Source organism: Rissa tridactyla, chromosome 6 (genome assembly GCF_028500815.1).
Source record: "Rissa tridactyla isolate bRisTri1 chromosome 6, bRisTri1.patW.cur.20221130, whole genome shotgun sequence".
Taxonomy (NCBI): Eukaryota; Metazoa; Chordata; class Aves; order Charadriiformes; family Laridae; genus Rissa; species Rissa tridactyla.
Window position 1 is genome coordinate 17776389 of NC_071471.1, and position 20538 is coordinate 17796926.

At 39.8% G+C, this 20538-nt stretch overlaps 1 protein-coding gene across 2 annotated transcripts in view; it reads right to left on the reverse strand.

Moving 5' to 3' along the window:
• Window positions 1–20538, reverse strand: part of LOC128910883 (glypican-5-like) — a 387498-nt gene that overhangs the window by 148235 nt on the left and 218725 nt on the right. For both annotated transcript variants that reach the window (XM_054204811.1, XM_054204810.1), the window contains one exon: window positions 4717–4837. In XM_054204811.1, coding sequence (XP_054060786.1) covers window positions 4717–4837 — 121 coding nt within the window. The remainder of the gene's footprint in view (window positions 1–4716; window positions 4838–20538) is intronic.

Here is a 20538-nt window from a genome sequence, read left to right on the forward strand (position 1 = left end):
GGAGCCTACATGCAATGAATCCTGAAAGCCCTGAAAGTGTACTACATGTGCGCAGATTGCCAGTGTGCTCTACACGCTACACAACTAGGACCGAGGCCCAGTCCCTTCAGTGTGTCTTCTTCTATTAATCTCTGCATCTGCATTAAATTCAATGCCTCAAATTACAGACAGTCTGCTTGGTTACCCACCGAGAGCGAATGAATATCTCTGGGTTTTCCAGATGTCTTGCTTCGCATTTCCAAAAGGGATATGGAGCACCTGAAATCCTGTAGAAACGTCCAAAGTCTCCAAATGCTTTGGATGGAAAAAAGAGGACTTGTTTTGGAAATCCAGACAAATGGCAGTTCTGGGAAAGGTGCTCTGTTTTGTAAGAGGCACAAGTCTCTAATGTGGGGGGCAAGCAGTAATACTTCTAAGCCTGTTGGGGCTATTTAAATTCCAATTACTAGAAGCAACAGATTTTCTAAGACGACTACCTCTCTTTCTATATTTTCATTGGATGAAATGAAGAATAGAATATTTTGACTCTTAGTCCAAGTCAGCTACAACTTTGGATGAAAATCAAACCAACTTGTCTCCACTGAAATCTCATATAAAAAAATCTATAATGTAATAAATTTTATAGATGTCTAAAAATATATATATATACTTTTAAATTAAGTAGTAGTTAAATGATTTACTGTATTATTCTCCATTGTCTAACCCAATTAAATTCACATTTGAGATTAAATTATGGCTAACTTATTATTGATAAGAAACATCTCAATGCTGTTGCTTCGAACTTTGCTATGACGGCATCCTTTGGATACAAATCTAAAAGGAATTCAAGTTATACGCATTTCTTAGTTCAGCTGGCAGATCCACGAGACTTTGGTGGGGAATAAAAAAAAAGAATATGTGGGTCTAGATTCAGGAAGATTTGCTTTGGCATTACTCTCATTTTAAGGGTTAGGTTATTGCACTGTCTTCTTGAATTACAGCTATGCCCTAAGCGTTCATCTCTGACTGACAACAGCAAAACACACCGATTCTCAAAAATCTGTCAAGATTAGATTTAGTATGACAGGAGACAAATAAGTTAAACTTGTATATTGCTTATTATATTATAATCCTTTGAGAATGCCCATGCAACACTGCCAGTAAAGTTATAGTCAAAGCTTTTTCACTTTTCCCTAACATTTTCATTGCCTTTCAATGCAATTGATCCTTCAGGATTTTTAACCTTGGCCTCAGACCGCTTGTGTTTGAACTGTGAAAAGCATTATGCTGAAGTAAAACATTAAAACATATTTAAGTGTGATTATGTGGCAAGAAGTAGTACTCAAAAAAGGCGCAATGGGGGATTTTATTTTTATTAGCAGTTGCAGTTCACATCTGCTCTATTCACAAAAAAGGGGGAGGAAAAGATGTTATTTCTAACTGCTAGTTCTTTAAAATCGACCTGGGACTTCACTTGATCTGTTTTTGCATTACTAAAAGTAAAAGTTACTGTAAATTGTAACTCGGTAATTCTATTGCTATGTGAATCAGCAGCTGCAATGAACTCTTCAAATACCTTATCTGCCAGGGATGCAAATAACAGTAATTGTTGAATAATATTCTCTAAATTTCACTTTACTTTTGGCTTTGCAAAGTGGTTATGAAATAGCCTGCTATTTGCATAATCATTTTTTTAAAGAACAACAACTATGTGGTGAGGATTTAAGTCCCAGATGAATAAAATGAGGAACTGCTATAATCTCCAACAAACTGGCATTTCAGCTGAAATGACAGGGAGAAAGGGAAGGCGACTCGCATGCAGATTATTTGTAATGTGCTGGAGCCGGGCTGCACCAACTAGAACAATAATACATTGATAAGGGTTTTGTTCATGTCCATGGGATTTAGGATCAATTAAGTTATTAATCTCTTTACATTTGCAGATAAATCATAATAAGGAGCTAACAAAGCAATGGCTGCTGTACACCGAAGACTGCCAGTTTTGGATTTAAACGAATTAATGGTTTGCTACTTCTGCCTGGCCAGTGACAAGTCCCTCCTGCTCACAGCCGCGTGCCGCATTGCTACCCCAGCAGCCAGGGGCACTCGTTATCTTAGGCCCTGATAACGTGATGAGTGAAGAAGAAGAGCTGGGGTCCAGCAGTGGAAGACAGGAGGTAGAAGAGCTATCGAAGACAGCAGCGATTAGATCTGCTCCAGGAATGATTAAGAATTGCTGAGCTAAGGTACATCTTTTAGAAAAATGAATCCTGTTGATTTGAATGTAGCTGTAGTTGACAGTACTCCACAACCTCAGCAAATTTATCTAGCAGCAGATTAACCCGGTTTTCAAAAACACACACCTTTGCAAAACAGAACGAGAGACAGAAAGCCAACGGTCCGGGCTTTCCGAGGGCAGCACGGCTGGAGCTTGTTTTGTTAAGACAGAAATGTTATTTCTTTTAAAAATCTCAGGACCTCTTTCTCTTATCCAAGAATATGCGCTCTATTCTGGATAGTTTTGCAATGTTACTCAAGTGGTAGAAGATTACTGGGACCTAAACACATTAAGTCCCCCATGATGCACGTTCTGTGCGTTGCTTTGTTCTCTGCTCTCCAGGATTGCTTCTGCAACTATTGCTTACAATGGTATTGCAAATGTCAAACACTTAAGAAGATACAAAGATAACACCTTATTTTATCACTGTTTAAATTCCAACTTGCATATTCCCTCCCCCCCCCCCCCAAAAAAAAATAACTTGATGAAAAAAAAATCAATTTGCTCATAAAATGAGTAATGGAATTCTGTATAACTCCCCCTCTATGCAGTCTACACACACTATTGATGACACTTTAAACTCCTGATTTAATCGGCTTTTCAGTGTCAGTTTTTATTTGTATATTAATAACACAACCAAAATGAAAATTCAAGAAGCAGAAAACAGCTACACATGTTTGATGTTGTATGTGAAAGCCTTAGATATTTAGCAACTTCTTTGATGCTTTGATCTCTGAAGAAATCTTACTAAAATTATGATCAAAGGAATTTATATTATTCCAAGTACTTAAGAACGAACCATCTTAGGGCAATAATCAGTATTCTGTTTAATCCTTCACCCTTGGAATCCATTATTGCTAAGCACCTCAATCTGATGGGAGTTACATTTACTTAAGGATGATATTCTCCTAAAGCAGAATTAGAAGTAACAGAAAGCAACACTTCCAACTTACAGAAAGAGCTAGGAATTGGATTTTATTGTTCTGGTTAAAGAGTGTTCTTTGAAGCTGTTTTTTAAACATACACAACTTAAGAAAATTGGTATGCAGCTCATTATGAGACTGTTCAGATTTTTATTTTTCTACAACAGACAAAGAAATAGAATATCCAACACACAACTACTTTTAATTTAATCTTTTTCTAACTATTTCCTATTGTCAGTGTTTATAGAAGACTATTACACAGATGGATGTATCTAATATTTATAAAGTAAATTAACACTCTACTTTATAACAACATGCAAAGGCAGATAAATAATGAATTATCCCTTTCATCAACCTGACCACATAATGTCTATTTCATTCTAATATTAAGTACCGCATCAGACTGGTTGCTGTAATTCCCCATGGCAAGTTAAATCAAACAGCGTGATACAAAGAATCCCTGAGCTGCAACCTCCAGAACAGTAGAAGAACATTACGGCCAAGCAAGATTTAACAAAAACATTAATTACTGGTTAGATTATGGATTTACCACCGGTGGCTGATGAGAAGTAAAGGAGGGTTGTACTACTGCAGGAGCAAATAAGAGATCAAACCATGGCTCCTGGTCACAGCCACAGTCTTAATAACCTCCCACATCCTGAATAAGCAATTCCTCCTCACGTTTTACCTGTGCAGATTATTTTTCTTCCTGCTCACCCCACCTGCAAAGGTGGACTTTAATCTTACAGCAGTTCTCTACTATTTATATCCCCATGCTCCATCACTCTTTAATCGTGAAAGATTACGAGTAGACTAATGTGCAAACACATCTGACTCGGAACACACTGTTGTAAGCATTCTTCCAAGCTGACAAGAAAACATGCCTACTTTAAATGAAAATCAATCTCTGTTAAATCTGTTAGCTCCACCTCATTTGGACTGGCACTACTTTAAGAGCTCACAAAGAGGTGTGCTGAAGCAGGAATATCAGAGAATCGTGCATTCAGCTTTGAAAGACGGCAGATGCACCAGGACTGGAAGTGCATCTGAGGGAACACAAATAGATGATAGAGGCAGACACAGGTTAATCATGTCTCTGACAAACTCATTGGTAGGTTATCTTTTTTTTTGGGCTGAGGAGCTCGAGAACAAGGCCTATCAAGGAAATGTTTTCAAAGGTGCACAGTTAATTCATCCTGGAGCACCTTCTGTCCCGACTTGGCCATTCCGTACAGTTCAGTTGTCACACCCTTAGAGACTCATTTTGTCTTTTGATCTGTTTATATCTCCACCACTGAATACCAGCCAGGAATCAGAGCAACTTCCAGGGAAATAATTTTGCCTCATTAGAGTTCATAAACGGGCTGGCCCAACAGAATCTTCAAGTTGTCTTTAGTATTGGACCCACTACATGACTATTTCAGGCCTATTATCCTGGGAAACGTAACGTGAGAAGTGGTACCACCTAGCAACTTTAGCTTCAGCTCTGCTATCAAACACAGTGTTAAAATGTTTTTATCTCAAAAAGTTACTTACTTTATTAAAGTGCTGAAGTTTATCAATTAAATTGCTGATGAGTGGGTCCAATCCTCTGACTTTCAGTTCTGGATTATTAATTTGTGCCTTCAGTCCATTGGAAACAACTCTGCTGGTGTAACTGAAAAAGAGGAAAAAAACCAAGAAAACATCAGTGGCTGGCACCATATCCATCAGCATCAAAAATCATCTTAAAGGGGACTTACAAAAAGCAAGCACTTTGTAAATAGGAATAGAAATTTGTAATAAATATTTATGTTTTTAAATACACTAAACCAGAATAAAATCGTGGTTTCTTGCAGTATCATTCATCACTTCAAATTTCATGAACTGACAAGAATTTCATAAACCACAGAGGTTCTTTTCGTTCGTATTTTAATATCTGAACCTTTATAACTGGCATTCTCAAGCTCTTCCACGCAGCAGCCAAAGCTTATACCTTCCAAAAAATCCCTTTCATAATTACAGAAACCCAGGGAATTTAAGACAAACTAAATATTGACCAATGAAAGAGCAGTCTGATTTTGAAAGGATTCTTAATCAAAGTGTGAGATTGGCCTTCTCTTGCTAGACTAGCAGTTTATAACCAAACTTTTCTAGAGACACAGTAAAGCAGCACCTGCTGTTGTACCAGTGCTCCCCACCATGCCTTATCTGTCTGATCAACTCACTAGCCAGGGTCCATGTGCAGGAATTCTATCCGAGCCTTGCTTTATTTGAGGAACAACAGCTGTTCTCACACGGCAAGGACCTGTCTCTTATCAGCAACCTTCTCTCACTGACTGTTCACTGAACAGTTTCTGCCAGTCTTTTCTGGAATACACCACAGTGTATTCTCAGAGCCTAATTGGTTTGGGGCTCCACCCACGTACTCTGATGGGGAAAATTCCAGGACTGTACACATTTGGCCTCTACTTCTGAACACATCTTTACGACAGTTGAGGAGGTGAAGTCATCAGCACACGTATGCTGAATCCAGTGCTTCCTGGAAGTATTCAAACTGCTACATATTGGCTCCAGAGTTGATCTGTTTATGCATGATTTAAGTTCAACCCATCCACAATCCACTGCAAATCCCAGAGAGATACAGTGTAGCCTTTTTTTGTGAGTCATGCTTTTTAGGGTTGTATGTAGCCACTCTCATTAGTTTGTCACTCATTTGTCACAAAGTGGATCATGGATATTTGCATGACAAGTTATGAACTTCACAAGAGATTCTTCCCAAACCAAACTCTCTTAGAGACACACACGTGCCTGGGAGGTTGTCATTAAGACCTTGTTAGCATCTTTATAAGTGAGGTTAATAAGTGATTGGCTGTGCTCCTTTGGACCGAATTTCAAGAAAAACATCCTGCTACACTTTTCACTTTGATCATATTTACATACTTCGAGATCCTAGACGTCCTCCTATCAGTGAATTCTTCACTGTAAACCAATTTGTGCTGAAACCGAGGACAGCACTTTAAAGTAGAAAAAAGTGCCCAAATTCTTTTGTAGAAAGACAGTAGAATGTGGCGGGGGAAGACCCAGCTCTCCAAATATATTTGTCCGATCTTAATTTCATTTAGGATGAACAACAAATTTTATGCAAACTACTGGCAAAGCCTATTGTAGTATACTGCTGTGAAACATTTAGCCTAAAAACTGAGAGCTGTCTACTTTTTCAGGAAACTCAATAATTTCACTTCTCAAGAAAAAAACCCAAAAAAACCCCCAAAAAAACCCAAACAACAAACCACAAATGGTTTAGAACAAAGAACTGAGAAAAATCATGTTTTTCACTAATAGCCAGATAGTATCTAGAAGACAAATATTAAGGAAAATCTTTTTCAGTGAGTCTGTATTTTTTGTGTTCACTGAGCCTTTTAAAGGTAATGTTCTAATTTTTCTTGATGTGTAACTCATACAAGTATAAACTAATCTGGAAATGTAAACTTCCACAATGCAATGGCATGTGCAAAATGATGCTCGGGTTGGGACCTTATGAGCAGACTCAGACACCTGGACCGATGTGCCCAGCTAAAGTATTATTTTGAAGTCAAGACTGGTACAGATCATATCAATCCCCTTCAATTCATTTGGACAATACAGGAACACTGCTGCACCTTACCTGCCTTTAGCTTTGCCTTTATTCACAAATCATACTATTTGCTGAATGCTCATCATTGTTCACCCTGTGAAAACACATGGTTACCCACTGTAGATGTACAGGGACACTTGACACAGCTTTTTGAGATCATCTAGTTGCAATACAGGAGAAATTTAATTTAATAGGTCAGCTCATGGCCTCCACCAGTCTGTTCAGCGATTTCTGTGTGTATTGCTTTGTCTGATCAGAAAATCATCAACGGCAGCAAAAAGGGAGGGTTTTCTTTTTCATTGCTCTTGACTCTCCATTCAACCTCTGGTTAGAGCTATCGGAATTTCTCCAGAGGCTTATGTCATTATAATCCAGGATAAAGAACGCAAAATTGCTTCCCCTCTGGGTTGGCTGAGTTGGGTTTTTTTTGGCAAATGACATTGGGTTTTTTCCCTGTGAATCACAAGCCTCCATTAAATGTCTCTAACTGGTATTAAAAACCTACAGCACCGCATGGAGTTTGCATAAACATGTCCAATTCAGGGACAACAGCAGCGGGAGCATTAATGCTAGAGTCTTCAAAGGGACCCAAAATGTGGAAAGTCAATCTCAGTCAACTCATATATACTGCTGTTGCTAAATACATACCCTCTTTTACATACATCGTTATCAGGTAAATAGGACCATTTGGTATGAATGAGTTCACAGTCCACTGAGACAAAGGGAATACTTACACCCTTAAAGCTCCATCCACGTTTAAGGGCTCACTTTTTAAAGCTCTAGAGATATGCATAAATTATTCACAGATATTTCTGTTGCCCAGATTGCCTTTAATGAGATTCATAATGGGGATTACCTAAATTTCAGATGTCAGAGAAACCATGCATGAGTTGCGTGACTCCTGCATCATTTCCTTATCTCCTTTGTCTAGCATAGCTTCAGTAAGACAGTCACTAACAACTACATCTAATTGCTCACGTGAGGCTCCAGCACACAAGTTGGCCCTGCTATGGTTTGGAACGTGACCCTCATGACTGGCAATGCCCAGAAAACCAACTACAGACCTTTGTCAGTGGTGAAATAGATGTGACCGGCCAAATGAAGGTTGTAAAAAGCTGATGTAAAAAGAGGCAAAAGACTTACTTTGCAGAGCACAACAAAAGCAACTCTTGGTTTTCCCCATAATAACCCATAAGCTTTGCTTGTCCTCTGTGTTCTTACCGAGAGATCGCTTCTATGACAAACCCAAGCGCAGAAAGACTCAGATGAACTAAAAAATGGTGAGTTCAGAGAAGGTGGGCTACACCTCTCAAGGAGAAGGAGACAGGGCTGAGAACTGATGGAGAATTGCACAGTCAGTGAGATGGAATAAATTCCTCCAAGCCAAGGCGAGAAACAAAGACTGTATAAGAAAAAGACATTACATCCATCTGACTCAAACGACTACCATGTAAACTGTGAATCCTTCTACTAGCTCTGTATCAGGCTAAAATACTTTGAAATAAATACTATACATTTCCTGAAAGATAATCTGATTACTTCACTTCTTTGCACTATCTAAAACATTTCTTTTGTTGACATCAGATCCTGAATTACTGGAAATGTACATTAAGTATGATCAGCAATTGGCTTCCTTTATTTAATAACCTGCAATTTAACTGAAATATTATAGTACAAAATTGTTAACTCTGGTTACAGCTCTAGTACTTTTTTCATACTAAATCCAGAAATGTCAGCAGGAATGGCCAGGAAAGTTGTATTAAAATATTGCCACTGGAGCAATCCTGAAAGTAACTTGCATTGGGCCCCAAGGAACAGCACGTGCAGACAGAACCTCCATCCAGACCTCAAGTCTCATGCCAATGTTATTCCACTGATGGCTTGGGCAAAGCTATGGTACTTTAAAATATAAACAAATTCTAATAAACAACCCCCCAAAACCCAGCTTTACAGTATTTCAGGAGAACAGTATCAATTATTTTAGATCTTAGCTAACACAGCTCATCGCGAGTTTAAAAAGAGGTAAAAAGTGAAAGGCTTTTTACACATGGGATTGCATTTCAACTGAAGGCACACATTTATCTATATAAATATAGATAAATTAAGATATTTTAGTCTAAACACTTATTTTAAAATACAGCCAGATACTATTCTGAAATGTGTTCTTTTTAACTCCTAATGTGAAAAGGCATAAAGGTACAGAATTCCCTCAACGACAAATATGCCTTTTTAGATAGTTCAATACTTTAAAAAGAACATATAAAATAGAAATAACTCCAAATTCCAGAAAAACTACTGCAGGAGCTGCATTAGGGATAGATCTACTTAGCAGTGATATTTAGCCACAAAAGCCCAACAAACTGGGTGCTGTTTTCACTCCACTTCCTTCCCTCCTCCCTGCAAGAGCCCGTACCAGTCAGGACACAAGCGGCAGATAAAGCTCTTGTAGGCATCTTTTCCAAGTGTTATTGATCAAGCTCCAGCTGGGAGACTATTTCCATTACTCCATATTCCTCGGGGTGCTATTATCTTGAGCTGTGCCACTAGCAGCCACTAAGCACCCCAGTGCTTTGATCCGGTGGCTAATGGCCTGTCCTTTTCCTGAAGGAAGTCAGCTCCAGCGCGTGTCCTCACCAGAGAGCTAAGAGCAAGCCACCACACTGCACTTCACATGCTTTGTAACATGGCACTGAGCACTTCGGAATTATCTATACTAGAAATCCAGGATACCTGGCACCTGAACTTCATCTGAATGCAATTCTCTTAATTTTATTTCTGTTTTCTCTACTTGAGTATTTGTCACAACACAGCTGCTTAAAGGGGCATCAAAAATCTTACTTAATTGTGAGAGACACAGGACCTCTAACATCACAAGGCAAACCTGAAAATCTGAGCTTCACATTCAGTTCACAGGAATCCATGAACTGCCATAAACATCTCTATAGGACAGAAATTGCTTTTGCTGAAATAATTTGTCATACAACCTTTAGACTTGCCATGTATATAAAATAAGAACAAAATACATTGGGTACAAATTTGTTAAGGACTTTTAAAAAATATAATTACACACTGCACATCACCAAGGCAACAATTTTGAACCAGAAGTATTTTTCATAATCTGCCTTGTATTTTTTCATAATTTTTGTTGGAATTAGTTGAATAATTCTGCCATAATCAACAAGGGCTAAGCCAGCAATACCTTTCTAAGACATGCTGGCAAGCTCAAACTCTTTGTGACTGAGACTCTACTGTTTCTAAAAGTCATATTAAACCATTCATTGGAGTTATAAAAATGTGACTGTCCTATTTTCTGTACAAATGTAGAAACTATTCTGTAAAAGCAGCCCCTCTCCCCCGAACAGAAAAAATCTGCAGACTGGACCACCTATTAAAAAAAATGTTTTCTCAGACTTTTAAAAATCAACAGCTGCCCCAGCAGCCTGCTAAAGCCAGAGAAATCTAAAGCAAGCCACTGATTTTATAACCAACAAAATCATAAAAGCATTGAGACAAAGCTAGACTTTACAACGATCATTTCGCATCCAGCTCTACTTTCTTCATCTTTGCGCATAACTTCTTAAACAGGAAGCAATCCTCGAGATATGTTGCCTGTAAAACCACCCAGAAGCAGATAGTTCTATGCAAATAATAACTACAATGAATTAAAATTACGTCTTCTTAGGCCCATATGTTTAAAAGTCAGTCACTGACTGCAGGCTCTCATTTGCTAAAAAAAATTCTGAAGTGGCCTGTTTATTTCAGCAATATACTCAACACACTGTCAGAGCAGACACCACCCACCACCACTAAATGACTCAGAGGTTAAAGGGTTAGAGGGGGAGAAGGAAGGGAAAAGCTCTGAATGTGTCATTTAGAAGGAAGCAATGAGAAATACGGATAAGCTATTTAACTGGCCTTGAGATCCACTGAACAATTAATTCAGTTACATTAGGCATGGTTCACCAGATGGTGTGTTTTGTCTTATATTTATTCATAATTTGACCCTTGGGCTGAAATGGTTTGCCTGAAATTCAATTATGTGAATCCACTGCTGATCTACACCAGCCTGTTGTGTCTCCAAATTAATAATTGTTGGATATTTCCCTTGTAGTTTTTAGATGCAGCCCCTGGTGCATGCAGCACTCTGACCTACAGGGCCCTGCAAGGAACGATTTTCTCCCAATTCAAGGAACACAGAGATATGCACTGACCAGTAAGAGCAGTGAAGAAAACCCGTATGGGTGCAGAATCTGAAATAATTCATGAAGATTATCAGCTTCGATCGGATTAACCCCTCTTCCCACTTCTTTGCAAAATGGAAAGAACAAGAAGAATATATGGCAATTGTATATGCCTTGCCTGGTTATCATAGTTGCTTGTCACTCAATAAGTAACTTCAAGGAAGCAAAGCAAATGCCGTTTTCCTGAAGTGTTGATGCTTAAACATAATTGTCCAGGAGGAAGAGCCAGCCAGCACAGGATTCTCCTTTGAGTCAGCTGCCCCTAAGCTGCTCCACATAATGATACCAGCAGCTAGTGAGTCCCCTCCATCTCCTTCCAATCCTTGTCATTACAGATGACCAACAGAGAGATTGTGCTTTATCTCTGAGCGACTCCCTCAATAGCACTATTCAGAGAAATGGCTTATATCATACCTTCTATCATTTCTATAACATCTTACCAAACCTGGATTATAGCCATTGAGCATCTTGGCTGAGAGGTCTCAAAGAAAGGAATGATCAGCCCATGACCTGTACTGTTCTCTAGGAGCTAAATGCTCTTTCATTTAGCTGCCACAATAAACAGTTCCTTTAAAAAAAAATAATAAAAGAAACTTGATAAATTTGCTGTCAGATAATCAGCAGCCAAGAGGGAAAATTGCCAAAATTGGCAGATTTTGGTTTTGTCTTATAATTCAGTTTCTCTTCATCTACCCAACTTGAATATTCAGTGTGTAAGTGCTTTGTAGAATTAAATCTTGGATGATTTCATGATGGTAACATTTATTCAGTTGGCCTGATCCATTAGCTCCATTAACTTGAAAGGATATATATTCCTTGTTTATAGGAAAGGTTTCACTCAAGTCTCCACTCACAGCAGAACTGCAGTAAGAGCAGCTGTGAAAGGTGTCCTCTAACAAGTAACATCCTGCAAACGACGCTGTGCAAGGGCACATGTTGAGAAATCTTGAAAGCTCCAGATGTTTTCAAGCCCTTGCATGCAGGACTGCAGGCTTTTGTGTGATTGTTGAAAGTCACATAACTTCTCGGGTAACCTGAAAACCAGTGGGGCCTTTTGTTTGTTTTTAAGGAAAAAACATGTAACTTATTTCAGCGTACAGCAGGAGCAATTCTACTGAAGTCAGTGGAGTCATACTAGGGTGAAATCTGGATACATCACATGAAAATCAGAGCCTTTGTCCACAAAGAAAACAATTTTCATGTGTTCTAAATGATCAGCTGAGCACAACTGGAGCAATATTCTCCAAGAGAAAGATTTATCTGTTTAAAAAAACCTATGTAAAGAGTTCACCTTGAAATGATTAAATAACTGCCAACAAACTACAAGAAAGCTCAAGTCTAGCACATAATGAGTTTAGCTGCCCTGAAGATTTTGTGAAGCAGAACTGACACGATGTGAATACCGTCCCTGCCAGAACTATTCTAACGGGCTTCAGAGGAAGTTTCACAAATAATCTTGTTTATTAGTAATTATGGGAAATGATGAGACAAATACAGTGTGCTAATGGGATAATTCCCCAACAAATCACAAAGCCACACAGCGTCTATAATGATCCTTCTCCACTTCTACAGAGCTAAAAAAGACCTGCTACAGTCTAGATTATAAAGACAATTTTAAGACCGCAGGTACAAAACCAAGTTACCAGAAGGCTTCAAGTGACTGGAATATGCCACCCCACGAACACGCTGAAAATGACAGTGAAAAGCAACTCAACAAAGGAATGTACATGTAAAAGATCTTACCATCAAAAAAAGATGTGTTCATCAGTTTTTCCAGAATCATGCTGAAAATTTACTGACTCAAGCTTCAAAGAATACTTGTAAAATGCTTGAAACGTGTTGTAAAAAAAGTTATTATGGATTGTAGGTGAAGCAGTCTACATTCTTTTCCTAGGTCTGTGAAAAGTTAATACTACCTTCAAGGCACCCTGAAAGCACCAAAGAAATTTGTAGAAGTTAATTGGACAGTCTTTATTATGTTAAGGGAAGGCAAGTACTTGCCTGGAATAACAACAGATAGGAAAGTTCTTCAGTTTAAAGAGGAATAAACTCTACAGGACCATGCAAATGATACCTCTATCCCCATCAAAGTGAATATAATGAGCAATGAAAATGATACCAACCCAAAAGCCAATAACCTAACTAAGAACTGGCAGCATAAAGACCATTCCCCATTAAATGAATTTGAGAAACAGAACAGAAAATAGAACAATAAACAAACAGTATATACTTATCAAAGAAAACATCTGTGGCCATTCCTAGGGGAAAAAGTAAAGCTAATCTGAATCTTTTCCTCAGTAACCCCTAAACTGGAGGAGAGCATTCTTCAAGCACAAACAGGAGAACGGGGCCGAGCTAAATCCTGATGGAGAATCTGGTTCTGCACCTCTTGGAGACTGGCAGCTTGCACCCTGTTCTGGGGGCTGTGGAAAACAAACGGAGACATATGACTGCCTAATTTTTAACCTGCCAGATGGAAGATACCAGTGGAAAACAGAACTGACTCAGCAGAAAAGAAAATACAGTCTCAAGAGAGGAGAAAACTTGAACTCTTCGAAGAAAAAATAAAAGCAGACTAGCACTAAACTTCACAGCAGTGGAGAGAGAATGAGCAAGCAAAGGATCACAATATTTGGTTGGTAGGACTTTTGTCAGGCCAAGGCAGCAAGGATCCAATTCCCTTTCTGGAAACCCTGGTTGACAATACTTAAAAATTAGGCTTGACATATGACCATGGGTATACAAAAGGATATTCTATGATCACAGCACAGAAATTTTTTTGAAGCAAAATGGGGAATGTCCTAATTTGCACAGTATCAGACATATGTCACAGGGAGGAGACCTTGCCTGCGGCTCATTAAAAGCAAAGCAAAACCAAAACATAACAAAAATATTTTAATGCTAAGAGGTCAAAATTCCACCTTTCCTCAGAAGTCAGTTTCTCCAAACACACTTAGATACACATGGGAGATTAATGAACAGTTGACAATAATGAATACATGAACTGCAGCTCTGTATGAACTCAACTCGGGGCCTGAACTCTGCCCTCAAACAGTCTTGGCTTAAGGCCTCTGGCTTCAGCACCCCCCGCCGTTCTCATGGCAGCTACAGCTTCTACCGAGACAGCCCTGGGTGCGTACCCCATGTGTGTGTGACTTCCATAATCAAAATTACTGTTGAGCCTAACAGTGCAGCATGACTGTTGTTGAATATCACTGCTCCTGCAGCAATTTCAAGTTTCTTGTCTCCATTTTTAATGCATTCCACAACTGGGATCCCCCCATACTTATCCCCATGTCCCTTTATCTGCCCTGCTTATTATGCCAACGTGTATCCAGCTTTGCTTACTTTATTTGAAACCCTATTCTTCGCTCCCACGTCAGCTTGTCTCTTTCTCAGGCTACTCTTTAAGGTGACTCACCAGCCACCTTCACTCCTCCCTCAATGCCTGCATGTATTGCAATGTTGACAAAGCCATCAACTACTGCTAAAGCTGGTGCTCTGTAATAGAAAGATGCACTTTGCTGGTACTTACTGGACACAGGGAGTAGATCAGAGACAGCACTCCTTCCCATCTCATGTGAGGGAGGCATTTGGGTGGTCCAGGCCAATTCTCTCTTCCAGGCTCAAGTATAACACAGCTGAGATTTACACTTTCTGAACCGCTGTCACTTACCCTGGCTATTTTGGCTCCTTAGGGATGTCTCTGACCATTACGTATTCTAAACATGCACTAACGCACACATATTCGATCTTGTTCCCTCATACAGATTTTCCAATATATTTGTGCAGAGCTATTCAAGGCAATTCTTACCTGCTCCACTGCCTTCACTTCTGCTCAGGTCTTAATATCTTATAGCAAGTGCTTGGTCCTTTAGCCACAGATGGAAGAGTTATCGACCCTTTCTGGGCTGCGGGAGTGCGAGGTACACAATTCCAATCTATTCCTATTTCTGGGTTAATAACTTCATCGGTAAGATGGTGATACTAAGTTTAATGTAAGTAAAAAGTAAATAGGAGGCCTTAATGCTATATAGAAAGAGATCAGACACTAAGACTTCCAAATCTCCTGACTCAGAGTTCTTAAAGTCCTTCCCTTTTGCTTAATCTTTTCCACCAGCAAGACAGCTGAATTCATCATTCCAAAGCACCAAAGTTTTATTCCTTATAGAGGAAGCAGTATTTCATTGCAGAAGCCATGAGCTACCTGTCCAGCTCACCAACAGATTTATAGATTTCACCCAACTCCTTCCTTTCACGACTGCATAACTGGCATAGATCAGGACGATCGACATTTATTGTTCCCCGAACAGTAAAACACCAACAGCCAAAATGCACTCAGCACATTCTGCTGCCACTGGTTGATAGCTACGGGCTAGCCTGGACCAGGCTTAGCTTAATTACCATTATCCTGTAGGCACCCTTATTGCTAGAATTCCTTGCAGATACACCAAAGCCTCTGCCATGCTAGTACCACAGGGAGGTGTTTTGAACACGGACTTCCGCAGGGCCAGTTTCACGGTTTGGAAACAGGTTAGGCAGGCAGCAGTTTTAATTTGTTGCTAGCTTATATCTAACTAAACATTTGATGCAGTAGTTCAGTATCTAGCAAAAATCAGCATTTTTATCACTCTTTAAAACACTGCAGAAAATGCTAGTATTAGTAGAGAGTAAGTATGGTCTAGTTATGGAAATTAAAATGTCTTAGCACTTGTCCAAGTGTTTACCCAGGTCAAGGCCGAAGAGCTCAAGAGTAATGTGGGAAACTGGGCAGCCTCAATTCATGGTTTTGTCGTTAAATACAAAGCATTGTTTTCCTTGCTTGAGCGTCTGGTACTTCTCACAAAAATAACTGCACTAGAGGAGAGGTCAAATGTAGAAAGATTTTCCTGTCATCACAAATTTGAAAAAGAGAATATTTATACAAAAATCAATTTACTTGACCTATACTGTTCAATTCTTCTGCTAATACCGTTGAAGATTTATGACTGGTTAAAACTGTTCCTTTCCACAATTTTAGCTTCTCTCCCACTTGATTTTGCAGTAAGGTCACAATCCAGAGTTCATGATTTTATACTTTGTTGCCACAGACACAAACAGCAACACAAATTCAACACAAGTTCACTGCAGGATCAACTACATCAAGGACCAAATTGTTAGGGGAAAGAACATTTAAACACAAATACATATGCCACAAAATATTGTGCAGAAAAACCCTAAGAAGAAAAACAAGGAGAGGGAATCCTTTTCGCCCTGCTGTAAATGCCCTCCCCTTGAAAATCCAAGTGTCACAGAGGCTCATCCCAAAGAAACCCAGTTTAATCATGTGAAGCATGATCTTGGTTTTGGTAGTTATTTCCAAGCTGGATGACAGTAAGTAGGAAGAGTAACTACTTCTGATATAATTGCGAGTCAGTAGCATGTTTCCTCTAGAGTTTTGATTTCTGTTGCACAGATTCCCTTCCCTTATGTCCCAACAAGAGCTCTAACACCTTTGTGTTAGATACAGTAAAAATACTCGCTGTAAAATCACCAAGTAAGCAAACACAAAGCAGATCATGAGACTCACTAAAAGCAGATAAACTCAAATGACACTCACATCCCACATATACATATAGTACACTCTCAAACATGCATTTTTCACTTTTTTGTTAAAAGGTGTAGACACCTGAAGCAGAAAAATAAACAGACGGAGTAATGTAACATAGACAGAAATAAGCCAAACAGGGCTTTTAGCTAAATGCAACTGAAATGTACTCAAACAAGTAACTGATGCTGCAGTCTTACGCAGCTCTCATCTACATAAAGCCCAAGTTGACCTGACTTTTTTTTTGCTTGTTATTACTAAACAGATTATTTGCGATGTTATTATGTGCTACTATTCTCAATTTATGTTTAGTGGATGAAGTTATAGTGCCTTAAACAGATATTCTAGAAGGACCCTGTTCCATCCAGTTCCCATTCATCATCTGGGCCTAAACAACTTCAGCTCATATGTGGAAGACGCTAATGAGCAAGGAATCAAATGCTGATCTCCCACAATCACCCACCCACTGCATCCTGTTGATCCTCCCTGGTTTATAAGAATAGGAATAAACAAGTGTTTCTTCCACCCTCCTTGATAAAGGCATACCGATCCAATCAGTCTGTCACCAATTACACTGCTGAAATACTTGCCTCCGGGTACAAAGGCTCACTTGGAGTTTCTTCTCGGCACTCTTGACATCTTGGAAGGATCAAGATGCAGTGTCCATTGTTGCACTCCCAGCACAAGGCCAAGGAGACACTTGAACATGGTCAGGACATACCCAGGAGCTAGGCTGGCATGGCTAAGGCAAGGTGAATCCTCACTTGCCCACTGGAGGACTCAGCAAGCTGCCTTTTAATGAATGCTCCCCAGAGAACACAAATGAGCACTTCACTGCACAGCCTAAGCGCTTCTCATAGTAAGGCGAAGAGGTCAGGACCTATGGAGCAGCATTTTATTTTTTCTACAGGTGTAAGGTGCAACACAAAGCACTTCAGACCTTGAATGTGACCACCCTCAGTTAAAAAAGGAGCTGATATTTTCAAGTGGCTGCCACGGGCCAAGCAGGCACAGAGCTCTTCCCTCAAGCTCATCAGCTGCCCTGCCCTGTGTATTTTTTCCTGACGCAGAGACCTTTTGCTCACCACACATGCTGGAGCTGACACCCCTGAGCATGGGAAATATCTACCTGCCTGTGCTCAGCCATAAGGAAAGGCCTATAAATAGCAGGGGAAAAAATGACAAAAGGACCGACTCCGTTTTCCTGCTAAAATCAGGAAAAAAAAAAAAAAAAAAGAGAGAGAGAGGAAGCTTCCCCCCCTGCCCTGCCCCCTTTTAAGATGTGTACGATGTTAAAGAACACAGAGAACCAAAGTCATTTTGAACACAAAACAAAAGGAATGAGAGTATATCAGGCAGTTTGTTGTGGCACAGCTATCGGCTACAAAGCACCACTTGTTATCAATGTGCTAAAAATATTATGATGATTAGTGGCAAGGACGAAGGAAAAAACAAATAATAGACGGAAGAATAAATGATGTAACGATTTAAAAAAAAAAAAAGAAAGCAAGTGACATTTCAACATTTACAATAGTATCTGAATAGGCTTCAGTTGTCTATAGCACCATTCATCTTCGAGGTATCCTGAAGAACTTTACGAAGGGGCGGGTTGGCCTGGTACTACTGTGACTCCGATGGCAGATGGAACAGGCGTTACTCACAAAAATCAGCACACAAACGTGTGTCAGAGCTGGGTTTCAGCATGCAAAAAAACTTTGCAGTTATTACTGTTGGCTGCTTCATTTCTCTTTTGAATAAGGTGGCAAGTACAGCACAAGGACACTGGTGATGGACAATTGTTCATTCTGAGGTCAGGGGCTTAATTCTTCGACATCTTGTGTTGCCATTATGGCACCAGAGGGTCTGACCTATGGGAAGGTGTCCTGTTTGAACACTACCTCCTGGCTCTCCAAGGTGGCACGAGCCCAGCCCCTAGCTCCTGCAGAGGGAGATGGAGAAGCAGCAAGTGACAGCAGGGACAGTCATCTCTGATGCTTCCTTTTCTGATCAGCTGGCAGAGACAGACTTGTATTATGACTCTTCATGATGAATACCATGAAGGTAAAGGACACGCAGGAACCCAGGGGCTTTTGCAGTCTGTCTGTACCTCCTGCCACAGATCCAGCACAAAGAAGGGACAGAGACGCACACTGCTCCCTGAAGAGGCACAGACCCAGTCCTCTCTTCCCTGTAACAAGTCAAAACCAATCTTACCACTCCTGATCACACTTGCAGCAGCACGGCGCAGGCAGACAGATATCTATCTTTCCTTGAGCTCTTTCTCAGGCCCATTGCAATTTTCTAGGCCAAGCCCAGCGTCAGAGACCAAGAGGCAGCCAGTGAGGCACAGGAGCCATAGGCTCCCGGGCAGGACCACCACGCACGTCACCCACAGCAGCCAGAGAGCGGACACTGCTGGGCAGGCTGGCCCTGGGCAGGCCCCTGCTTCTTGCTGAGCGCAGCCCGCAGCTGCAGCAGGTGTGTTTGTGTAGTGCAGCTATGCAGCAGCAGGTGGCAGGCCCGGATCAGTCACCCCCACCACGCAAAACCTCCAGCCCAACCGTGGAGGGACCATGTCCTCTCACTCCCTTTCCTACCCTCTACTATGCTCTTAATTAATGACATAAAGCTAATGTAATAGGGTCAGACTTAAACCCTTCCAAGCTTTTTCACAGACTGCAAGAAGCTTTGGATCACACGCAGACAATTTAAGGCAGCTGGAAAACTTACAGTGAGGACAACTACAAGCACAGTCAATATTCAGATCTGAGGAATATCCAGCTGGAAAAAAAATTTTGTCTGTGAACATTATCCTGCACAAGGCCTTGATGTGACAGTGAACACAAAAATACTCTGTTCAGATAGCAGCTAAAGAGTCTTATAAGTTTGTCATCATTAATTGAAAGGTTTTCCCCAGTTAAAGACTGTCTTAAAATCTGAACAAGAAATGATGTCTGAATCTGTTCTGCAATGATTTGCAGAAGCGAGAGAAATTACTTTATGCACAAATCCACTGGCTTTGAAAGTTATGCTGGAAAAGGGCAAGAGAAGCAAGAGAAGGATGAAGCGTTGACTGTCATTTTCTACCAGTGCACAGAAAACCTTTTACCAAAGCAACCGGGTAGAAAAGCTATGAACCAAGTTCTGTTGTTTTACTAACTTGAAATTAAGAGTTTCTTATCAGGAATGGCAAAATATTTTCTGCAGACATCTATTAAATATTTGAATCCTCTACTTTGAGATTGACGTTTAAAGAACAATTAATGAGAAGGTTTTTAAATAAGATTAAAACTAATAAAAAAAAATGTGTGCGTGTGAGTCATTTATTGCTTGCATTTTAGATGAATCGCCTCTTTTTACCACAGGAAAATTAATAAAAAAAAAATTAGAGATCAATTTGGCCAAAAATAAATTATTTCCCCTGATTTTTTGTTTTAGTGTTTAAACTAAAAAAGTCCATTAATTCCTGAGTTGTACAAGATATTCCAATGTGTCTGTATAGTTTAACATACACTTACAAGCTCCTGTTTGTATCTTGCCTTGGCACAAGAGTATTATCATCAAAAACTAATAGCCTCCATGTAGACAGTTACGCTCAGCAGTAATGATCTCTAATCTATTTCTCAAGAGGATCTCTGAAACTCTAATGACAGCTCTCCCTCCAGTAAAGGGTGCAAACACAGCAAATTGCTTGGGGACAAAACATGTAATCAATGTTTTATTAGTTTTCATCTTGAATAGAGCAATATATGATCTACATGAAAAGGTAAGACATAAAACAATTAGAAATTGTTGTATGATTAGCTTAACCCAGTCCAAGTTTGTTAGGCAAACAAAGCCTGTGGCTTAATGCCACTGCTCTAGAATGGACGAGTCTGGAACTTGTAGAAACAGAACTGAGTCCCTTGTGAGAG